This window comes from Vidua macroura, chromosome 5 (genome assembly GCF_024509145.1).
Source record: "Vidua macroura isolate BioBank_ID:100142 chromosome 5, ASM2450914v1, whole genome shotgun sequence".
In the NCBI taxonomy this organism is placed as follows: domain Eukaryota; kingdom Metazoa; phylum Chordata; class Aves; order Passeriformes; family Viduidae; genus Vidua; species Vidua macroura.
The window spans coordinates 27,685,501-27,710,744 of NC_071575.1; the positions used below are offsets into that span (position 1 = coordinate 27,685,501).

Sequence of the window (25,244 nt, forward strand, 5' to 3'; positions counted from 1 at the left end):
GCAGAAAGAGAATTCTAGGTAAAATAATTAAGCAGAGGTTTATTTTTAATTTAAAAATAAATAGGACAGCAAAAAAGAAGCATTGTGGGCCACACTGTTCCTCTTCTCTGGCTTTGTGGACCATTCCCATGACAGGCACTCTTAGCACACTCCCTTCAGATTTTTGCCACTGCAACACTGGCTGCAGTGCCTTTGCCTGGCAATATCTAAGTAACCCTTCCTCAAAAAGCTAGGGCTTCACAGGAGGACTACATCATCCGAAATTCAGTTCAAGAATATTTTTTGTAGCCAAGTTCTTTAGTGGGTGAAGTGATTGCCACTCTTATCTGATTATGAGCAAGCTCCATCAAAAAAACCCAAACAAAAAAACAAACAAAAAAAACCAAAAACAGACACAAAGTAGGTAAGTAGGTTGCAAGGTTACCCAGAGCTTCGGCTTGAAAACAAGCACTCTGATTCAGACAACATATTCCTCACTCATACTTCCTCCAGAGGGGAAAAGGATAATGGCAGTGGCTATCGTGAAATAAATGTTTTTCTGGTCTCATCTATTACTTATTCATATGCCCACATCTGCCAGACATCTCCCCTCAGATGCCTGCTGACCCCTCCGACTGTTTGGATATGATGAGAGGTGGGGTGTAGGCACCTTTTAAAGGTTTTATCCAGAAAGGACCTCCCTCAGCCCTAGACATGTGCTTTCACAGAATGCTTTCTCTTGCCAGGGGGACCCCAGGTCTGCATCAACACCAGCCTCTGCTGAGCTGAGAAGCAAATGAACAAACCCAGAGCAGATCCCCAAGGCATCATTGGCTCAGCCACAGATACTTTCAAAACACTATCCAGGAGGGCTTTCTTCTCAAAGTGATTAATTAATCAAAATAAATACCTGCAGTCGGGAGCCTCCCTCCAACACCTCCCATACTCTCTTTAATTTGCACAGAGAAAGCATTCCAAGACAGATCAATTTGTTGCTGGGTAAAAAGCTGCAGCATCACCATTAACAATACAGCATCTCCTCTCTCTCTTTCAAAGGCCTCTGGTGTACAAAATAGCCATTCATTTCTTTATTTTTTCAATTCTACCAGGACTTAAATGTTTGGATTCATCTGCAGCACCCTGCTCATCCTTTTCATCAGTATGGCAGACTGCTTCAAAACTCTGGAGAAGAACATCCCTTTGCAGACTGTGACTATTAAGATTAGTGGAAAGTGGCTCCAGAAAGAAGAAAGGAGGCCAAGAGAGTGAAGTCTGCCTTCCCACAGGCCACCACGGGCAACAGGAAATCCCATCTATCAGAGGTTCCAGGAAGTGTTATTCCTTCTTGTGCTATTTTCTGGGACTCCTGCAACCATCTTCCTCCTTGCATGCATTTAGATGTCCTCTATTTAATGGAGCTGGAGCAAATGCCAGAGTGTACAGGGCATTCTGCCTCCAAGGCAGGAGCAGATACTGCATAGTAAATCATTTTCCTGTGTGGGATGGAGCCACCACTGCCTTCCATGGACTCACTGGATCAGTCCCTTCCTTATCTATTCAGAGGGATATCCAGAGACAGAATTACACCTCCCACCTAAAACTTCTAGTTTGAATCCATGCCAAGCCATCCCTGTGGAAATTTTTTTTCTAATAGAGACTAATTTAGAAGTCACCATTATAAACTCACTTTACTTCTAATGCACTCCTGGTCCTGCACAAATTCCTCCCAGGTGTAGGATATCCAGGCTGGATGACTCCTAGTGATGGCATGACTCCATGGCATGGAGCCAGCATCTGGCAGAATCTGAAAGACTTTTGAGGGTTGCTATTTGTCTTTTCAAGCAGAAAATCCATCCTTTATCTTAATCTCTTATATAATATTATTACTTTGTAATAACTGTCTTCAAAATTTCTCCATTGAATGTATTTCTCTCTTGTCTTAATTTCTCAGTTGTCCCCTATTCCCTCATGAATTTTGGATCTATTACAACAAAATGCCCAAAACCACAAACCCTAAATCACAGAAGTTATGCTGATGCAGCAAAACCACATGTCTGCTGGAAGCAAACAAGGCAAAAAGCCCAATCTCATTGGTTTATAGAGAAATGAGTAGGAGAGCAGTGACATAAATATTTGAAACCTCGTGTCTCCTGATCAGAATGCAACTCAGGTGTGTAAGGATTAAGCTCTGGTTGACTGCTACTTGAGGTGCATTAGTATAGCTACTTAAAACTGAATAATTCCATCAAAGGCAAGGTTCCTCTGTTTGAAGTCAGACACAAAATTATTGAGCAGCATCAGTTCCAAGTTGAATAACATACCAATGAATAACCAAGTTGAATGACACACCAATATCCCTACGTCATTAATAGCAACACTCAAGAATTTGCTGGGTTTTTTTCAGAATACTTGAAATGGAAATAGAACTCATTGTACTCTTTTTAAGGCCATTTCCTTCAACTGCTCACGTGATAATGAAGAATCAACCCAAATGTACAAGGTAAGCAAAGAACAGTAGAGAGAACCTAACTTTGGCCAGATGAAACTACAAATATGAATATTTAATGTAGATTTCTGCAGGGTGGCTGTAAATAGGAGTGGGCAAGGCATGATCCAGTGTGCACACAAAATACAGTGCAGCTCTGAAAGGTGCTGGGTGAATGAAGGGTTTGGCAAACCTCAACCATTCACCTAACCATAACCAGACAAGGGTGCACTGGATAACCAGGCAATGACTGTGTAGTGGTTATACAATGTATTAGAAGTCTGCATTCTCATCGCACTATCATACTTGTTCCAGAAACAATGGATGCAAGAACCTCCAACAGTGTCAGACCTCCTGGGCATATCACCAGGACTTTTTATACAGCAAAAATATAGCAGGTGATACCCTTCACTAAAAGATGACTTGCCTGGCCCTCCATTATGATATCTACCAGGTCTTCCGTGGGCCTGACACTTTACCATTGTTGAGTCTCATTTAACCCCAAAACCCAGAGAAAACCACTGACTTCCAAGGCTGCAGCTGCACCAGGGTGTACCTGACTGACCAGGTCCTTTTTCAGAGACATCAATCCCCTGTCTAAACTGGTATGCTTTAGGATTTACTTGGCTTGTATCACTTTGTCAATCAGAGCATTTGAGGGTTAGGGGCTTTGTCTACTCATTTTGCTAATTTAAAAAAAGGAGAAAAAGAAAAGAAGAAGCTGATGGATTTCACTCTTTGGTTATCTGGTTATTTGGTTATACCACTCTTTGGTATATTTGGCTACCTGTACCAAGAAAAAAGACACAAACTTTAAGAGGTTTTGGGTATTTTTTTCTTTTGAAATTTGGGATCTTCTAGCAGTTCTCTTTCTCTTTCTGTGCCAATTAAAATGGCTCTGTTTTGCAGCTGATAAAGGTGCCTCTAACACGTGTCCCCAACAAGGAGCATGGTGTGCAGTTACAATTGTTCAATAGATGCCCAGTCCCAGACAGATGGTGTTTTATCTTCACCCACTTGTCAAGACAGCATAATGCATTGTCCTGTCAGGAATTAATGGAAGTGCCACTCACATTAGATGCTAATTCTGGTACAAGTCTGTTAGATGCTACAGTTACTGTTTCCCACTAGTGCTTGTGACAGTCTATCCACCCTGGAGCAGAAGCAGGACATTCAGAAACCAAGGTGAGGAGCACAATGCAAAAATCTATGCAGAACGCTACCTTGTGGTCAAATAGGAAAGAGTAATTTAAAAAGCAAGAGGATGATAATAACAAAAACCCTACAGAGAAACAACAGTAGAAAAAGTGACAACTGAATATTAAAGCAGACAAAACACAGATCAGGAACCAAGAGGGAGGTTAAAACAAAAGATCTGACACAGAGAAAGAGCCTTTTCTCAGTAATGATCAACATATCACATCATCAGAAAATCAGCACTAGAATGGTGTCCATAATGGGGAAGAGCAGCTGTAATACAGGACAGAAAGTAGGTACAGTAAAGGTACATTATTCTGCTGTTGGGTCTTCCCGCACTATGTAGGCCAAAGCATTATTGTCTTATAAAAAAAAGTAAATGTTTAACATATTGAATAGGTACACAGTTGAGTACTGATTATTAATGAACAGATAAGTCTCAAAACAGATTTCAAGATAGATACTCCAAGACAATATGCCAGGAAACATCTGCATAAACACTATAAAAGACAGGTAATTCAGAGATAAGTTTTCAGCTCTCTCATGGACACTGTTTTGTTTAGATAAGAGATTTGAGATCTAAGGCTAATTTGAGATGCCTCCACACATGCAGTCTCAGCGGACTGAGAACCTTCTAGACTCTAAAGAGCTTATGCTGCAGCACTTTTATGCCATTTTCCTTTTTGTACTGTGCCCATTTCACATGGCCTGTAGCTGGCATAGTGGGATAGAGGAAATCCAAGTATTGGACCCTTCTTTCTGAAAAGTCTCTGGAGAATGGGAAATCTTTCATGCTTGAGAGAAGCTCCTACATACTTATAGGAATGACAAACCTAGTTAGAAACTCCATGGTCACAAAACTTCTAATAACTAGCATTATCACATCACTAATTGGTCAAGGCCTTTCACTCTGCATTTCAGAAGAGGTTGCTTATGAGAGAAAGGGAAGAAAGGCAAGGAAGAAGAGGCTATTCAGAGATTTTGATCAAACCTGAAAAGCCAAACCATGGCAGCAGATGGTAGATGGCAAACAGGAAGGTTCTATCAAAAACTCAAATAGTATAAAAATAGTGGAAAGAAGAAAAGCATTCTGACAGCATGAAATACTAACCTTTAAAGATACACAAGGAAATGCATATACACCGTCTGTTGCTCCATTAATAGATAAAGATGGAGCAATAGAGTAAATGCAAGGGAAATGAAATAGCAAGAGCAGTCCATAACAAGTTTATGCACTGAGATGCAGCTTGAATCCAGGTCCTGAAATAGTATATTAGACCATAATGATTTCAAATCTCTTCTGAAAGTTGGAGACATGAGGTATACTGTTAATTTCTCACAGTCCTGTACTGCATATTAGAAGCTGTGGCCATGGTAAAAAGCAGATGAACTATTAAACAGGAAAACTCCATCTGGTTCACAAAATCAATGAGCTGTAAATCAAAAAAAAATCTAATAGGGCATACCAGGAAATTAAACATGTATATTTCTACCAGTCTCATACTTTTATTTGTCACAGGATTAGCTGCTACCAGACACTAGGAATGGACTAGATGGGCCAGATATATCATTGCATGTTTGTTCATTTTTATGGCTTTCTTTACAACTTTTGTTATTGAGAAAGGACTCACCAAGGAGATGGAAGAGAGTTTTTTAATGACAATATGTTTGACATCCATTATAGTGGACTTGGCTGGGGCCAAGGACAATGTAGGTTGATACCTAACTAGTCACTCCACACTCCAAGTGAACATAGTTCAGTGACACACTTCCAGGCTCAGACCTCCTTACACCTCCATTTGCAGCAGTCCTTACTATTCCCATCTGGACCTTCCTTGAGTAATGCTTATGGTATTGGCCAGAAAATGTTCTGATTGTGTGACTGAATACAAATTGGATGCCAGAAGAACATAGATATTTCTTTATTGGACCAAAAGTGTATTCCCAGTTCAGAGCCACACAATGAGCTTTTTTCTCTCAGTCTCCCTTTTTTTTGTTCCTCATTCCTTATGCAACTCTGGCAATGCAATTACCACTCCTTCACAGTATGTCTCTGGATTTCACTACCAATGTAGCCATATATTGATATACTGCAGATGGACTTAAGTTTGCCAAATTATTAAGCAGCTGGTCACCACAAACTCCCTCTTTAGCCCATAGGAAAAATCAGATCCTTCAAGTCTCCCTCACAGCAAGCTTATTGCTATAACCTGCAGCTCCTGCTACTCAAGCCATGAGATTTTTCCATGTAGAAGAGCCTAGCTAAATTCCCTACTGTCCTACTAAACTGACTTTACTGGCAAGCCAAGATAATGTGTGCCCAAGCCTTTAAAACACAATGCATTCTTCTCTCAGTGACAAAGATGCTATTCTATGAGAGTCATAAAAGATGTGCTTATCTTTACAAAAAGCATGTATTGTCCTTTAAGCCACACATTTTCCACAGGTGAAGCTCTACACAGTTGGATGAATAAACTGTAAACTCTTGCAATAGTTCCATTTGATTAAGCAAGATTCATTTTACAAATAGCTCAACAACTTCTGTCAGTGCCAATTAAACTAACCAAATGATCAAGCACTTAATGTCTAGGGGTGAACAAAGTTTCATCAACATCAAAGTTTCATTTTTATAAAAAACCATTTTTCTCCACCACAACTGTGTTAAAACAGAGCTTACTCACTAGTCTTTGGTCTCATTTTTAATATGCTGTTAGTATCTATAAGACAGATCTTACCTTGATCTTCTGAAGAAACTGGTGACCTGGAATAAAACAACAAAATCCAGTCAACCTTGGGTAAAAGGAAGGTCACAAATAAAGTTCAGTCTCAGTCTGGGGAATGGGATATGGAATAATTTGAAATTGTTATTCTTTATTCCTTAGAAGAGAGGACTGAAAGGCATCTGACAAAAAAAAAAAAAGAAAGAAAAGAAAAAGAAAAAAAAAGAAAAAAAAAAAAGAAATAGAGCTGAACAGGTCATCTAGCAGCAGATTCTGCAGGCCAGAGTGACCATATGGAGGCATCTCCATGAGGACTGATGCAAAGACTGTTTCTTGGCAGAAACTCATCTGCTACTGCCACTGCCAGGAGAAAACCTCACAACAAGGGGTGGTCAAGGAAATTACATCTCACACTCATTACACTGGCCATTTGTTTGCCATAAATCAATGTAGTGGTTAGCATAAAACAGTAGTCATAATTAATAAGAACTCATGCCATCTTCACAAAAGTAACACAACAGATCCAAAAAAAAAAAGTCTGGACAGATGTAAATACAGAAAAAAGCAACCTACCAGCATCTACCAGCTTTTGTGTTATATCCTATAACACAAAAGCTATAGAATACCCTAGCCAGTGGATTAGGACTCTGATAATACCCCAGGAGAGGGAAGGGTTGTAAAACACAAGTGACGTCTCTGTGTCCCTGCTGACAAAGAGAAGAACCCCAGTGAATTCCAGGGATGTGTGTCACAGTTTCCTTCTCTAAGGATCACACTCCTGATGATTTTGGTCACCACCTAGAACAAAGGAACACCTCCATTTTTCCCTTTGCTGCAGTAGCGTGGCTTAGCAAAACTGAGGCTAACCATGGAGCTGAATCTGGGATGTACCTTCATTACTCAGACCAGACTGACAGCACACAGTCCAGGGGACTGGACCATTCCTCAGCACTTCCCCAGCACAGATTTCAGTTGTATGCACAGCCTTCCCACCCAATGAGTTTGTTCCTGCAGCGAGTGGGGCAACCCATGTTTCCTTTCCAAGATATTTAATTTCACAACAATGTACAAAAATAACAAATTAGAAAAGATTTAAAAATGTTAGTGTTGCCAGCAAAGAGATCAAAGTCAACATATGAAAAGGAGCCGCAGAGGGGTGAAGAGAAAAGAAGGAACAAAGGGGAAAAGAGCACATGTATATTTAACTGAGTCAGCAGGGGCTGAGGGCTGGAGGGGGAAAAGAAGTGAAGGAACCCCGGGTTAGAGGAATAAAGGAGCTGAGGAAGAAGCCATGATCTCATTTCATAACAAGGGCTTGAAAATGAAGTTGAGGGATTATAGAACATCAGAAGCAGATATGCAAATATGTAGATGCAAACAGGAAAATTTGAAAGAAAAGAAGGAAGCTTTCCTGCCAAAGTATGTAAATTTTTTTGCTTTAAAATAGAGAAAAAATTGCAAATAAAGAGAGGAAAGAGTTAGAGCACAGCTGGAGCAATGGTCACTGTGAAAGGAAAAAAAAAACTTGATTGCCTAATTAGGATTCTGGCTGCACAAGAAGCCAGTGTGTCTGTATGGATCAGAATTAATTAATCCTCTACTCCCATTAAAGGCTCTGATTGCTGCTGAACATCCTAAGCATGTATCCTTATCCTGTTCTGCTGCAACCAGGCCAGCTCTGCCCTCACCCTTCAGCCATGTGTGTGGAAACACAGCAGGAATGCAGGTAACCCAAAGGATTTAGCAGGCACCACTAGAACTGTCCTGCTTTGACCAGTCAGTTACAGACTTTTATCCTTAACTCGTAGCAGAACCCCTTTTGAACATCAAAACCCACTGCATTTTCTACAAGGCTAAACAAATCAGAATGGGTCATATCAAGAGGTGAAAGTTTTTTAGATACTTGAAAATATTTTTACGCACAAGAGTCATACAAGGTTCCTTGGCTCACATATTCTGACTCTCCACACATTGCTAATGCAGTATTCCACTGCATCAGCAGAATTTATTCCTTTGTTTTGTTTCTTAATTGCCCAGTTTCATCACCTTTCAGTTCTTTATTTGAAACAATAAAATAAACAATAAAGATTATCCTATAATTTGGCTCTTCTTTATGCTTGGTTAAACAGATGTCATTAGTTCCTTAAAGCATCAACAACAGAAGAGATGTTATTACAATACCACAATGACTTCTCAATTAAAACATTGATTGAAGGGGAGGATGAAAAATATGTTTATTCATATTTTGTGTGCCTAAAATTATTATATATTTTTCAAAATATTATTGCCTTTCTGCTTTGTTGCATGTCTCAAATACAATGTTTGTAAGAAATTTAACAATACTACTAATGCTACTATCAGTGGTTTTATTTGAAAGGATCCAACAAGTAACTGTGTAGCCTGGTATCCTGAGAAAATAAGGTTTATATAACCTTATTTATATCAGTTTCATCAGGTTTATATCATTATCTTGATGTATACATATGCACCTTTCTGTATCACCCTGATAAACACTGAGCTTGCTGGCTCATTTCATCCCTTGTTAATTGACAGAGAGTCAATTCCTGCTTTCACACAGCAGGAAACAAAATAACATAAGCTCAACTTTTCCGATGTAGCAACAAAGCCACAAAGGAAGGTTTTGAATATCCCAGCCACAGGAAAAGCCTCAATGAGAGCTTCCACCACTGGAGATACCAAAGGCTCAACCACAATAAACTGGGCTTCCTTTATTCCACTACAGACATGAAGTATTTTGGCAAAGAGCAGAGAGGACTTTCAGCATCCTCCTACAATTCCAGGCCATACAATCTAGCAAGGGGGAAGGAGGCTTTCCTAACTGCTCAAGTCCTCTCTAACTACACCAAGGGGAGTCTTGTTTGTGGCTATGATGGAAGGAAGTGAGGCTGCAGAAACCTCCACACTAAAGAGAATTGGGCATTTTGTGCACTGACTCGTCCACCCCATGCTTATGGCAGGCTCCAAGGGAGGAAGGAGAGAAAACCTAATCACCTGCTCTAAACCACATGACTCACTCCACAGCCACAGGGGCCCTTCCTGACAGGAAAAAAAAAAATCCAGTAGATGCTCATATTTCCGGTCACACATCTTTCTCTCGGGTCTGTAAGAAGTGTGAGAGACATGCTGTGGCAGCACTGGTCACCAGACAGGTGTTCCAAGAAGGGAGGATTCTCATCTGCTAACATCCACACAGGAACCATCTGTCTAGTACCTGTCAGCTACCCTCCCAGTATGATCCTGGCTATGTGTTTTACTGTCATAAAGAAGCAAGTTATCATCTTCACAGCTTCCATGCCTTAAAAAAAAAAAAAAAAAAAAAAAAAAAAAAAAAAAAAAAAAATTAGAGACAAGTCAGAGATACTTCAGGAAAACTAATATACTGTCAAGATCTGTGGTCTCACCTGGGTCAAAACACTTTGCCAAATGACATCTTGAAGAGATTTTCATTTGGTTTAACAAAACAGAAAAAAACCTTCAGGAAAAAGTTCAGGCACTGCAATATCCTCTTCTTGGCCATTTCAGAATGGAATAACCTTTTTCTTAATATGTATAGATATACACATCAACTGGGTTTGGTTTTATCTTGGTAAAATTAACTTGTAGAAAGAAAGGGTCACCATCTCCCCAAGAGAGTAAAGGCAGGCCAGATTATCTGTGACTGACTACATTTCCAGAGTCATGAGATTCAACTATCTCTTCTACCAAGAGTGATTTTTATTTTCTCATGCATAAATGAAACTGGGGAGCCTGATTTCACATATTTTCACCAAAGGCTTTAACCTGTCTTTCCTCCTGCTCTAGTTTTACAAACAGCTATTGTTGTAGCAGATAGTTTGAGTAAAGACATATTTCTGTGATAGGAAAGAGGATCAGAAGGGAGGAGCAGGAAAAGCATGTTGTCAAGAAAGGTCTTAACACCTCTGTTTGCTTTCCATGGTGTTCATAATCCTCCCTTCTAATAGGTCCTGCAGCAGTGTTGTCCTGTTGCAGAGTGGCAAACTCAATCCAGAGGGATAACAGAACTTGCAAGCCTCAGCCAGCAAGGAGAAGCTGTGCCAGGTCTGTTCCACCATCCCTTATGCAAGCAAAGCAATACCCTTTGGGCTTAATGCAAAATCCTCAAGCATCTTCCAGAAATCAAGGTACACATCTTTAGAAATGCATTAAAAAGCCATAAAAATGGTGTAAAAAAAAGCCTGATCATACACACACTAGATGAATCCAGCAAATTGGAATACTTAAAATATTGAAGTCATGAGACCTGCCCACCCGAAACCACAACAGGCCTCCAAGTTCACTGTCTGATCCAAAGCTCCCTGGAATTTTCCCACTCAGTATTGCAGGGTTTGGATGAACTGCTGCAGAAATCTAATCCTCAGAATAGGCAAGGCAACCTTCAGTATCATACAAACCTTTCTCAAAGAGCCCAACAGTAGAGCTGTTTCCAAGTGCACATTCCAATATGCAAGCTCTAGGTTTATTCAGCACTAGGTGGGTGGAAGAAGGAATATTCATTTCTAAGGAGGGAAGTGCAGGGAATGTCACAATTTTGAGCCTAGTCAACTGAGATTTAGGAACCTAGAGATATACAGCCAGACTCCAGGAAATGAATTGTAACAAAATTTCAGTAAAATAGTACATTATTCATGAAGACAAAAGCCTCTGAAGAAACTAAGTTGAAGGTGATGCAAAGCAGCTATTTCAATCAATAAACCTGTAGCAGAAACCATCTGCACCAGGCCCATTTAAAACCAGACATTTAATATTTAAAGGCCAAATAACAACCTCTATGCAGGCAATTCTACTGGGGTTTATGACCATTCCATTTTTTTTCTGCTTAAGGAATGTATTTCTGCAAACTTTTTAATTCAGTCTGATAACAGCTGCCTGTGATGAGGGGAGAGCAAGAGCTGTCAAATTAAACCCATTCCTTCTCATTTTGCAAATGCTTCTCTTCAGAATCAAAAGTGGCATCCCTGTTGGGATTTATTCACATATCCTGATTGCAAATGAAGAAAATTTTTAGCACACCAAGTATTTTTAAAATATAGGTGAGGAAACCCTCTCATTCAGCAATTTGTATCAATATCCCTGTGAGTTCCCTGCAGTCCCAGCTGCAAACAGTACATCATTTTACTGGTAGAAAGGCAGAACTGCTTGCTTTCCTGGTCCCTGACTAGATAATGCTCAGTCTGGGCATCACCATTTTCTACCATGGCACTTGATGAAAAATAAAAGCCTAAGAATTTTTGAGAGCTTCCCCACACTTTCACTTTGATCCGATACATTCCCAGATCAGACTGACCATCAGAGGCTGGAGAAGTACAGCAAGTTAGCAAGTTCAGCAAAGGCAAATGCAAAGTCCTACACTTCAGGGGGACTAAACCCATGCAACAAGACAGGCTGGAGGGTCTAACACCTGAGAAGAAGCTTTTCAGAAAAGATGCCTGATGTACAAGTTGATCATCTGTCAGCAGAGTTCCCTGCGATGGAAAGGTCCAAAGACACACTGAGCTGTATTTGCTAGAGCAGAGCCATAAAGTAGATGGAAGTGATTTTTGACCCTCTAGTCCATGCCTGTGAGACCTGAGAACAAGACAGACATTGACAAATTGGACTGAGTTCCAGAAAGGCCTGCAGAGAGGCTGTGGGCATAGGAGGACAGGCTATGGAAGCTGGGTTCATTCAGTAAGAGGAGAAGGTTTGGGCAAAATCTAATTGCTGCCTTTAACTACTTAACAGGAAAGGCTAGAGAAGACAGAGTCTGCATGAAGAAGCAACAGTCACAAACTGGCACATGGGAAATTCAGATGGGATGTTAAGGAAAAAAATTTCTACCATGTGGATGATCAAAGAGAAGAACAGGCTGCATAAAGAGATTGTTGAATCTCTAGTTTTGCAGATATTCAAAACTCATATGGAAAAGGCTCTGAACGTCATCTATCTGGATCTATCTTGAAGATTTGTATTAGATGACCTTCAGAGTTTTTCCCAACCCAAGTTCTCTGCAATTCTTTAAGTCTCTCTACAAAGCTTTCTGGGTTTACTACCTCATTTTTCCTGTCATTCTTTCTTCTCAAATATTTCTTATAGACTCATACTGCCTCACACACATGGGAAAATGCTGACCAGCAAAGCCCCCGGAATCTGAGCAATTCCATTCAAGTTATTTATCAGTTTGCAGAAATCTGTCTGGACATGTCCTGTAACCTCCAACAACCATCTACTGACAAACACAAGAGATATTATCCTTTTTTAATCCTGCTAAAGGACAAGTTCAGTATTCCTTCTAGCATCTCTGTAACTTCTGATGCCTCAGGTAGTAGTTTTCATATTTTTCAGATTCTGTACTGCTTTAGAGAGTACTTCTGAGCTTCATATTAAGGAATGGTAAGCTCTCTTCACAGAGTAGGTAGACAAAGCAATTCCTTTCCTAGCTTAGGACCAAGGAAAACTAATCCAAATCTCAGGCCCAAGAACATAAACAGTGTGGATTGAAGAGAGAAAAACAAGGAAGATGGGACTTCATAACCTAAAGCTATAATTGGACAATTAACTCCAATATGCTAATGGATGAGACTTATAAAAATGTGAGACCCTGTGACCGATTGTTCATTTTTTATGACCATTTTGGATTCATCTTGGGTGTAGCCCTGGCTGGGCTCTTGTCCTGCCCAAGATGTACCTATTAAGGCCTCCTAATAAATACCTACTTTATGTTTTAGCTCTGTCTAGTCTCTGTTCTAGGTAGCTTTCATAAGGCATCACTTCCTTCAGCAGTCTCCGTCTCCACCTGCACAGCCATCACTGCCTCAGGCTGTTCACATGCAGTCCAACACACAGGAAAGTAAGTGGTGCTTCTTAGGGAAACCAGGGTGGCTCAGATGTGTTCTATGCTGGGTCTCAGGCATGTCAGTGTCCCCTGTATTGTCTCATGTCTTTTTGCACTACTACTTAAATTTTTATCTCTTACCTTTCCTCTGTCCACTGTGGAATGTTTTACTGAAGGCTTGTAAGACCACAATGCAGCTATACCTGAAGCTGCACTGACACCCAGAGGAGTTGTCTGGGAATTGCTGCTTAAAAAGGGAACAGAAGATTTTATTGCAAAATCAGATATAAACCCAAACACACCTGTCATTAATTTTTTAAAAGGAGAAGAAGAATAGAGAAATGTTCTATGAAATTCATCTTGGATAAGATAGTTCCACCTCAAAACATTACCTGAGCAAGCTAGCTTGGTATTTACTTGAAAAAGAAGGTATTTCCAAATGAGCAGCAAATTCATTGTAGGATAATCACAGCTTGTTTGGATTCGGTTTTTTGTTTTGTCTTCTTATAAATGCTTGGCCTTTCCTTCTCTTATCATCACATGACACTAAAATATCTCAGTGGAATGCAAGAGAATTATTTTGAAGAGGATTCTCTCCCAGGTTTTTGAAATGCTCTTCTTCCATTTCTGTACTTTAATTAAATCTTCATAATCCTATAGAAAGCGAGATCTAAGGACACCATGTAATGCTTTAGAGAAAAAACAATCTGGATGTCAAGGCATTTGATGTTGTTTGACACAGGTCACTGTTAAGAAGACCTGGAAAAGGAGCTAAAGTGGGTACATTTATGTACTTCCTTAGCACTCTACACAAGCATAAAAGCATATCTATTAGGTAACCATAGGTAACATCTGGCTCTTCCTCAACAACAAATCACTGCACTTTTACTTCTTTCAGGAAAAGATTAAAGCAGAGGTCACTTTGTTAGGACTTCAATTTTTATTTAACCCAGAAAAAGAAATTATTTTGCTAAGCACAATGCCATGACAGCCCCATTTTGGGCACCTCAGGTATAACCTGGTTCATAAGATACATCTTCATTTGGCCCTCAGGCTAGATGGAGGTGAAGCACATCAGCTGCTTGGTTTCTTGAGATACTACCCAAATAATTTTAGGCCACTTGGGGTTTCTAAACAATCCAGAAGCTACCCTAAATGGTGTGTTTGTTATGACAATGCAAACCACTTTTGAGAAACAGCATTTTGTTCCCAAAACACATTAATCTCTTAGAAACAGATTCTTGCAATTATGTTTTAAAAAGTCATCTGATTTTCACAAGTGCTAAGCACTAAGAAACCCTCACTTTCCTGCCATCTTTTAAAAATAATCTGAAAATTAAAAAATCACCTTAGTTAATATGCATGACATCCTAGGCAGAGTAGAACTGCTGAGCTGCTTACACTCCTGCTATAGATTAATTGATGGAGAAAAAAACTTCTATTGGGACTTTCAGATATGGCTTTTGTGCTGCACTTTTAGATGCCTGGCAGAGAAACAGGAATCTAGGAGTCAGGGTTACACTGGCTCCAAGCCATCTCTGGTTCTCTGATTTCAGCTCTTGGCACAATTTAGCCAGGTCCATCTATCCCTGCTTGCCCATGGGCATCAGCACTGCCAGAACCTCAGCAAGGCTCTCTGTTACAGCCCTGCTCCCCTTTCTCTCCCTTGCACACACGTCTGTGCCAGCACTCCTAAACACCCTGTCTCAGCTACCAAGACAAAGCTGTGCGTTTCAGTGGGTCTTTCCTAGTGCAGAGGAGCAGCAGGCAAGCAGGGACAAACGGAATGTTTTTAAGCTTTCAGAAGTTTCTCTGCTCACCCAAGTCCTTTGGCAGGCATGTAAAAGAGGCACTGTACCTCCTACACCCTGACATATAAGCCCAGAGCCAGGGGATTCAGACACTCACACTAGACATGGAACAGAAAGGGCAGCTCCCTGCAGAGCAGCCATGCCAAGACATACAGACTGGGAAACAATGAACTTTCCAAGCAGCCCCAGTGAAAAAAAATCTCACTTTTTGTTCAATGAGTCAAGTGAAGGCTCATGTCAGAATATCGTTCCCAGCTTCACCCAAACAAGTAATTTCTGCAGGTCTAAAATACCCCATTGCAAACCTCAAAAGATGACCTCTTTTCACACAACTATCCTTTGTCTTTAGCTTTTTGTCACATGGTATTTTTGACATTTCCCAGTTTTCAGCCACAACAGAAATACAAACATGAAGATATCTGAAGAATTATGGAAAGGTTTGGCTTTTTTGAATTTAACACAGGCAACTCAGGTGAAGCAGTACTTCTGTGTGATAGTTTAGAGCAGCTATTTTACCAAACTACATTTCTATTCTCTCTCTCTTTGAAATCCTGTTAATCCAGAACTTAGTGATATGAACAGGAATAGAAATAGAAATGTAGTCTGAATGCATATAATGAGATGTCCAGGTGTGAAAGCTTGAACACAGTATGTAGCCCAATGTGTGTGTAACACATGTACAGGGCTGTGTTTCTTACCCAGGCTCTGAAGCTCACTAGTTTTGGCTTTCATAAGACAGCTTGGTACTGAGTGAGAACACATTAAGAACCAGTCTCCTCTCCAAGCAGATGGCAGCTCCTTATGGCAGGGACAGAGCACATGGACACAGGCTTGCTATTCCTGTGCAACGCTCAGAAAACTAGGACCAGGAGGTTTGGGGTTTGGTTTTTGTTGTTTTGGTTGTTTTTTTCTTACTTCAACTTTTACAAATGAGTAAGAGGTACACATAAATATAGACATACATGTCTAAAACAACAAGGTACACAACTTTTCCAACCTTGATTGGCTTTTTAGTCTGCCATGTTGGAGAATATTTGACCTATATTTATAACAGTGCTTAAAGTACACCCAGAAGAATATATCTTTCTGTCAATCATCCTTTATCACCCCAGTAAACCCATCCATCTCCTTTTCCAGCGCCTTTAATGTCACTGGGGACCTTAGGTCTGTTGTTTCCAGTCCATAAAGCTGGAGAGAGGCATATTCACATTCTACAGGGGCATTGTCAGGTCCACTATTGCTACCCTGCTCCTGCCAGGTACAGCTACCACATGTCCAGTGCTTGCAGGGAAAGCAGTAGGCCCTAAAAATTAAATTTTCAAATGTCATTTTCTTTTATCCAGAAAAAAAGAAAACAAGATTATGAGAAGTTTTTCTCTTGATATATTACTGCCTTCTTTGCTGTAAAGCTGTTTTACTTCTCAGAGAAGGTTCTGCTTTGCAAACCAAGAACTAAAGTAGGCAAGCAAGGATGGAAGCAAAGGAGCAAAGGAACACAGGGTTTTTTTTGTTTTGTTTTTGGTTTTTTTGTTTGTTTGTTTTTTGGTTTTTTTTAAGAGAAAAGAGATTCTACTGCTTCAGTCCTGGCTATCAGCCAGAGTGTGTAAAGCAAATTAATAACTGTTATGGTAAACCACTTAAAGAAAACCAAGGTACCCAGCTGTCTCTACTTTGCCAACATGATTTTTTTATTCTTTAAATGCACTCTAAAATAAAAAATTACATTCCATGTGGAAAACCTGGCTTTGCCCCTTTGTCTACTGGGAATATTCAGAAGGCATTTTCAAGATAGGTGGTAGCTGACTTTTTAACATTCAGGTAAGATGGTTCCTTTGTCAAGTACATGTGCATTCGGTTGCTTGAAGTTGCCCCAAGGAGAGGAGGAGAGCTGGACTGCTTGCATTTCCCTTTTGGAAAGTGGAATGCCAGTCAAGAAGCAAGATCTCTCTAAAGAAGCCAATTTGTAGTCTCATCGTGTGTGGGAGTGTTTTGCATGTCACTGTCTGTCAAAATAATTTGCCAGCAGGGTGAATTTCCTCAGCTGTGCATCAGGTGTTGAGATGGTACAAAAGTCATTAAGAGGGGGCAGCTTGGTGAAAAAAGAGGTAGACAAAATCCCACCTAATCCACTCTGGGGAGCTAAATGCTGAGTAATAAGATGTACTGGTAATAAATACTGAGGAGAAAAAGAACACTGTACAGGACACAGTACAGGATGTGCTCTGTTTCTGCCATCTATCGAAGGAGTGGATGCACAAACCCACCTCACCTGTGCCCACTGTTACTAAAACCCCTTTGCCTCAACAGCAGAGGCTGGAGACTTCATTCTTGAAGAAAACACACTCTCTGCGTTGCATTTACATATACAAATAAGGTTATAGATATGCAAATCTAAAACAATTTCTGATTTGTTCTTTTCCCAATTATGGTTAACAAGTGCAGAAGCAAAACTTGTGTCTTAAAGCTCAGTATTACTGGGCTGGGGTTGTCAAGATGACATGTAAGTACCAATTACTAATGACTGTTGCAGAAAATTTCAAGAAGTAAAAGCCATGAATTTTCTACAGCCCAGTTCTCCGTAGATAAGGCCAGACTTGGCAGTAGTGGCATAAAACTTCTACTAATCAAAACAGAGGAAGAGATGATTAAATAAGGATTTGCCTGTATGCAATCACTTAAAGGTAACACCAGAAGTTGCTGAAAGTTTGTTTTGAATAGCTTCCAGAACCATCTGATTCTCACTGTTTGCAAAGCTCCCACAGGTGCAGTGCATGCCATCACCACAAAGCCATGGCTCATCCCCTGACCTAGCAGGGCTTGTGTGTGGCACCACTTTGTTTTGTCCTGCTTTTGTGCCTTCAGACACCACAACTAAATGCCAGGATCTTTCCATGCCCAGAACCATCCCTGAAATGGTACCACTCCAGCTGAAATAGCACAAAGCCTCTTGAATCCTGAGTTGAGAGCATCTGTTGTCATGTTTTACCCACTCAGAATAAACCAAGAGCATATCTCATGTAGGCCAGTCTTTGCAAAGATATTTCAGTATGAACATTCCTCTCCATTCTCTCTCTTTTTACCATTGTTTTCCTCTCACAACTCTGCCTTTCTTCTACAGCTGAGTCAAGGTTTGTCTGCTAATCAGACATGGCCAGGAGTCCTTGAATAATTCTTGTATTTTTCCCCACTGAAATCTCCCAAAACAATGAACATAGCTAAGAACTTGATTTGTATAGAGAAATCATATTCAAAACAGAAGCTTAAAATACATGACATTGTTTATCACACCTGTGCGCTAGACTAAAAAAAAAATTAACAGGTGCCATCCTTGTCAAAGAATTCTTCATAAATGGAGGTAAGGGAACTGAAGAAAGGTTTGCCTAATGGAGGATAAATTGTAGCTTTTATGTAGGATGTGTATAAAATTTTAAGTATTTAATTGCATCATGCTGACAAATAGCAAAAGCTTTAAAAATACAGGATCAGACCCCGCACCAAAAAGCATCACTTTTTTCATGCTCAGTCTCACACAGAGAACTTGTTCTCCCTCCAAACAATTTCTTATTCCTTTGCTGTATTCTTATAATTTATTTTTCCTGCTTTGTTTGAAGTTCTTTTCCTATTTAACCCATGTTTACCTTCTGAATAATTCCAAGTCCTCTTTACAACACTTTTCCCCTTCTTTGGGTCTACATCTTCCTTTCCAGTGACAACCCCACCTTTTTTACATCACTTCCCTAGCAAGAGGCAGAGTTGCTTTAGGCAAATCTCTCCACTTTTAGGTAGTGAGAGAGATGCTTTACAAGCTATTTGTAAGAGTATCCAAGACAACAGAAGAGAAAGAAAAGAGAGAGTTGAGCAAAAAACAGACACTGCACTCTGGTATATTCAAGTTCTGTTATATGGACTACACAGGAGTGTACAGTAAAGGTAATGGTGATTTACACCTTCACTAAAATAAGATTTGTTTGAAAGCAATCAGTACTCATAGAGCCTCATCTGCAAAATAGAAAGCAATTCTTATAGGTGTACAAATAACTGAATAAGACATACACACTTCACTCTTGCAGTGTAATTTTATTAATGCAGCTTGAACTAAATCTGAACCTGAAAATTAATTCAGATGTTGCTATCAAAAACACCAGGGTAGACAACTCTGCCTATTAAGGAGCTGATGCTGAGTTTTCCAATACAATATTTTTCGGGCACACCCTTGGATTTCTCAAGTCCTTACCAACCTTTGAAATTTTAAAGATTCACTGTCACCAGACAGCCTGCTTAGCATGTTCTGAATCACCTCTTTATAGTTCCTAAACTTCTACTAAATGAGCATTCTTTCTCCTTTCTACATGCAAGTTTGTATCCCTGATGCTCTTCTCATCTTATAATAAATGAAGATTTATCTTTAAAAAATACCCTAAAGCACCTTGTAACATCTGTGTTGTCACACTGATTTCCTGGGCAATGATCAGATTCTTGTGGCTGAGTGAAACACTTGGCATTTAGCCTTTTTCTTCTTCCCTCTTAGAATCTAGGTTATTATAGCTTCATAAAGCAATGCTTGGATGGTATTACTAGCTAATTAATGTCTATTTAGTGGAAAGGGCTGCAGCCATCTTCCAGCACCTACAGGCTATTTTTTCTTCCTCTCCTTGACAAGACCAGATGGCATTCTGGCCAACCTTCACCCACCCTTCACAAACCATGCACTTGATTCAGAAAATGCAGCCAGCAGCTTGGGAAACACATTACCATCACAGCTGGACAGATGCTAGAAAAATGCTGGTTACTGCCACAAATGGTGGGAAAATTAATGACTTCAATTAAAAGATGTAGATTAAACCTATACCAAAATATAGTCACCTTTTAATCTCTGTATGCTTTTGGGGTTTTGATTTTATCAAATTTTCCAGCTCTCATCATATAACAGGGCGACAAACAACTAAGAAGAGAAATATATGGCCAACAACAAACACACAGCAGGCTGTGAGGTCTTCTGCATCTCACTGCACCATTTGATCATAGGATGAAACTACTCATGTACAAAGGAAGTGTCCAATTTCCTGTATCAGTGCAGTCAGACCAGAATATTTATCTTTTTTCAAGATCAAGCACCTCTAGTCCTAGCAAATTGTCTTCCCAATGTGGGATTTTTAATACAGTGTTCACACTAATTGATGTTCTTATTAAACTACAATCTGCCCCAGCTCGTGGTTACTGCATCAAGACACTGTTTCATGTCCTGTTCAATCCATCACAGATCAAAAAGCCACCAAATAAGGAACAAAACATGAAATACTATTAACCAACAGCTACCTGAAAATAACATGAAGTTCAGTTAATTGAAAATAAAAGCTTAATTTTTCTCTCAGAAAGACCCCTGCCTCAAAACCATTATAGTAACACTATGCTTTAAACAAACAAGCTTGTGATCAAAAGCAACACCTAACATCATAGTTATTTTTGGATCACGTATTCCATTCTCTGCTTTCATTTATTGAAATATTATAAGGGATCATTCAACTTTGAATTTTTAGTTACATTCCTCACTTGTCAGAAATAATTACTTCATCTTAAAGAAGTTTTATAGGTATGGATATATATAGACATATATAGACACATATATATATATATATATATATATATATATATATACGCATATACACACATCTGTATGTGTGTATATAGGTGTATATAGTGAGGACAGATACACTCTAAGCATCCTGAAGATATTTTATGACCAGCTCTGGTCATACCCTGTTAAGGAGAAAAAATGACCCCTGAGAAAGCACTCCCAGTGAGTCAGCTATGGCACTTTCTCTCACACCTAGTCCCCTGTCATTTGCCCTAGGCTAAACTATAATGCATTTTGAGCTGTACAATATTTCTGACTAGATAAAAACATTGGATGCTGATGACTCTTAGAAGATCCATGAGAGCTCTGTGTACAGAAGGAATTGACTGCTCTGTTCTCTGCCATGTTCTTGTTTAGGAATTTTGCTGAGATCCTTTTCTCAAGTTTTAATTGAAAAATAATTTCTGAAGGGACAAATCTCTGCAAAGAACCTGTGAGCAACTTCAGCTGCCAAAATATAAAAATGCTTTCTAAAGTACTAATTTTTTTTCTTTAAAGCGTCATGTTAAAGAGATTTTTTAGATTGCTAAGTCAAACATCCAGAAGCTTGGAAATTTGGGATCTCACATCATACTGTAACCCTGTTGCACTCAAATGTTATGAAAATTTTTAGTCACGTTGCTACTTTCTATTTTCTTCTACTGGACTCTTGCCTCCGTGTTTAAGTCAAAACCTGCTTGATATCCTCCATATATGCACTGCAAAGCCTCCAGATTTATTTCTTCCACACTGCCAAAACTGTGCACAGAATGCACAATGATCCATGCCCTGCTAAGCATCTCTGATAGAGTCTCCCCATAGTATCTAGGTTTCTCAAGACCATGAAATTTACCCTGTGCTCCTTTAAGGTGAGGTTGCAATATTATCTGTACTCTACAGCCGGGAAAGCAGGCACAATCTTTCCATTCATTTTAGTCATACAACCTGAGGTAACAGAAATCCTATTTCTCAGTTTCCAGCCTGAGAAGGTCTTTCAAGACCTCCTTGTAGTGGCCTCCCAGTAACCAAACCTACTTCACAGTTGATATACACAGAATGAGGAGCCCATGGTTAACTAGCCACTTGCAAAAACTTGTTGCAAATCCTCACCATTCAGAAATTCTGTCTTGGATGCTGAAAGGAGAAGCCAGTCCCACAGAGCATCATTCAACTGTCTTAAATTTAATAATACCTCCAATGTGGTCCCCTGACTCATTTACCATACACCTCCCACCTTGGTAGCAAGTGAAGCAGTGTCTAAACATATTTCAGAGCTTGCCCACCTGTGTAACAACCTGATTAAAGTCAGAATTCTGTATTCTGGAGAGAAACAGACATAGACCCTTCCCCCATGCCCCTAGCCTGTCTCCTTCATCTCTTACCTATCTGTACCCCATGCCCGCCTCCTTTTCATTATTCCCATTCTGACTCCCCAGACACCTGGTTGTCCTCTGTGCCCTGAGCAGCTCCATCCTTTAATCCTGTTCCCCAAGTTCCTGCACATGCTCCCTTTTTGCTTCTACTCCTTTGGCTCTTGCAACCTCTTTTCCTTGTTCCTTCACACACCTTCTCCTGACCATCTCCATCTGACCATGACTGATGCATCCCTTTTCTCCTTGCTGCTGGAGATCAGCTAATGAGCAGCACAGTCCCACTTCCCTCAGCCCTGCTGGCAGGTCTGCAACCTGAATTAAGCACTGAGGAGCATAACTCCTCTGTGAGCATGTACAGAGAGAAACTTTTGGAAGCAAAGCTCTTGAATCTGAGGTGTCTCCAAAGTGCACAAACAACCTCATCAGCAGGGCAAATTCAGGGGTAATTTTCAAGGCAGCAAAAGGCATCTCCCTGGTATTATGATGACATTTTACTAAATGTCAAGCTTCCAAAACTTAATTCCAGTGAGGTTCATTCCACTACCAGCACTAACATCTCAGGAAAGAACCACTGGATTTATTTATTAGAAGGAAGGTCATGTAAAGGAACACATTTCCCACAAATTTTGTCTCCAGAAAGAACTGGCTTTTTTGTTAAAGTTTTTACTAAAATAAAAAGAATCAGTCATAGACTGAGTCTTAGCATGAAAAATTTCAGCCAAAACATTTAAAGTTTAGAGAAATTGTAAAGTTAACAATTCCTCATAGTAGGCAGTGACAGGGACACTACTTTGAGCAATGCTACTAGCTTACTTCGTACTTAATAAATCCACCAAATGTAATTGTTACAGCTAAGCAAGCATTTCCAGTCATGCTGATGTAAACTTCCTATCAATAAGAAATTAGTCCACATGTTCTCACCATCTCTCTACACTGCCTAAAACTGTCTAAGCATAATTTTTCTCACAGACTTTCCAGGTTCAGATTTTAGGCCCTTCCATTCCAGTCTATGGAAAAATGAACCTAAATTCACCATTCTTCACTTTGCAAAGAATATAAAGAACTGAGCCAGAATCCCTCAGGGAGAAAAGCAGGCAATTTTCTCCTGACAGTGGTACCTTGATCAGCCTTTCTTGCCATGACATCTCCTCCTGACAGCAGTATACTGTTAGCTGGAAAGTTTCCAGTTGGTAGCTTCATGGCTAGACAGCCTGCCATCCACACTGCACCTGTCCCAAAGCTGTAGGCTCTGCCTGCCCTGTACCTTGCAGCCCTCTCCCACACACATCCTGGCAGAAGAAAAAACCTGGAAAAAAGGCCCCATTGTCACTATGCCTAATTTTTCTATACGAAGTTTTAAAACCTGCCCATAGGGTTGCTGATACAGTAGAACAATGAACTCAATTATACATAACATAATTGTTGGGGGATGGGGGGAATAAGACACCAAAACACAAATAACTTTCAAAGCCAGCAGCAGAGTTCTGACAGACATTTCCCATCTAACCTTTGGTAGTGATCCATTGATGGTTTTGAAAATCTAAAGTGAAATAACCAAAAAGTTGAGAACAATATCTAACATAGGTAAGCAGAATAAGAGTTATTTTTAAATCAATCTGAACATAGTAGATAGTACTAAGGAAATAACTTATTTTATGGGGAAATTATCAAAAAGAAAACCACTGTACAGCCACCCTACATGATTCAAGATTATATAAAAACCTTTGCCTATATCTTTGACAGCAAGCAGCAGTTATAGTGGTTTCTGCTTTATCACATTGCATCAGAGCTGCCTTGAGGGTAAATGCTTTGACCTTTCACCAAACCAGCTGACAAGATGATTTTCTTAGCTGGAACTTCAGACATCCAAAAAAAGATATTTTCTTTCAAAAACTTGGATTTAGGTTTATGAAAAGGGGAGGGTGCCCAGAGAATGAAACGAAGGCAAGAACATAAAATGATAGACAAAGAGGACAAACATAAGGGAGAAGCAAAAGAGAAATGGCAAAAAAGTATTTGTAATTTCAGCATGTCAGCCCAATTCATTAAGCTTAAAGGAGACATTAGGAGTTGTCTGTGGTGACAGGGACAGTGCATCATCAAGCAGAAAAATGCAGAGGGCTCTTACTGCAGCATATGTGTCTGGTTGGCGTCCTTTTGTTTGTCAGGTACCTCGTAGTGGGGAGAAATCTTTCCAAGGCCACTGTCACTCAGCATCCTCTTCCGAACCGCAGGGTTCCACCGCTCCGGTATTCTAAGGAGAGAAGGAACAACAGAAAGGCATTCACACCCCACTTGGAAGCTGTCTTTCATTGCTCATTGATTGCCAGCATTTTTCAGCCCACGGCAAGTTCAAATAGATTAATTCACTATGAGTGCTGTTCCTAAAGACGAATAGAAGCATTTCCGGTCTGTCAAGAGGATAATAAAAACCAGACATACTTCATGATCATTCTTCGACACAAAGGGCTTCAGGTCTTTACACAGTGGGATCAGAGCTCTGGCCATGCAGAGAAGTTTGTAACTCAATTGTTAGAGATTTGTGGCAGGATTTAGGGTCAGGTGGTGTGAAGTGATCAAAAGGTGCTGAAGCCCACTAGTCCTGCTGTGTATTCCAGGAAGCCTACTACTGTCCTCCTGTCATTACCACAGCTGGATTTGTTCCTACAGAATACCTGCCCTCCCACATATCTCCTAATCCTTCAGAAAAGGGGACCAGAAAGAGATGCCCATCTCTAATACAACTGCTGAAAACCAGATTCCAGCAGCACTCACCCAGTCGCCTGCTCCACTACCAGGTCAGGCATTCCTGGTGGCGTCCCCACCTGCTGAGACATTACCATCTCTGGGTCCAGAATAAAAATCTCGTCCTGCGAAATTTCCGTCACAAAGTGCAAATGTTCCTGTCAGAGTGACACAAGCAACAAATAATGAACCTGCAGCATCACTGGTCCCTCAGAGTACCCAGCTGCCCTAGAATGAGTTGAGTGCATGTCAGGTTCCCTGAAGAATATTCAAGGGACTATGTGTATTTAAGTGTGTACTCATATATACACACACATTAAAATCAATGCCACAGAAGTAACCAATTTATATGTCATTGATTTCAAGCCAAACAAGATGCCCCCTGAGCAAGCTGCACACTCACAGCAATATTTAAAAGGCTGTTACTTGATGACTATGCCATTCTGATGAAACCTGGAGGTCTACCC

At 40.1% G+C, this 25,244-nt stretch overlaps 1 protein-coding gene across 3 annotated transcripts in view; it reads right to left on the reverse strand.

Moving 5' to 3' along the window:
* DGKI (diacylglycerol kinase iota) overlaps nt 1-25,244 on the reverse strand; it is a 203,494-nt gene that overhangs the window by 22,384 nt on the left and 155,866 nt on the right. For all 3 annotated transcript variants that reach the window (XM_053978149.1, XM_053978148.1, XM_053978150.1), the window contains 3 exons: nt 24,808-24,935; nt 24,161-24,286; nt 6,397-6,422 (listed from right to left, as the gene is read on the reverse strand). In XM_053978149.1, coding sequence (XP_053834124.1) covers nt 6,397-6,422; nt 24,161-24,286; nt 24,808-24,935 — 280 coding nt within the window. The remainder of the gene's footprint in view (nt 1-6,396; nt 6,423-24,160; nt 24,287-24,807; nt 24,936-25,244) is intronic.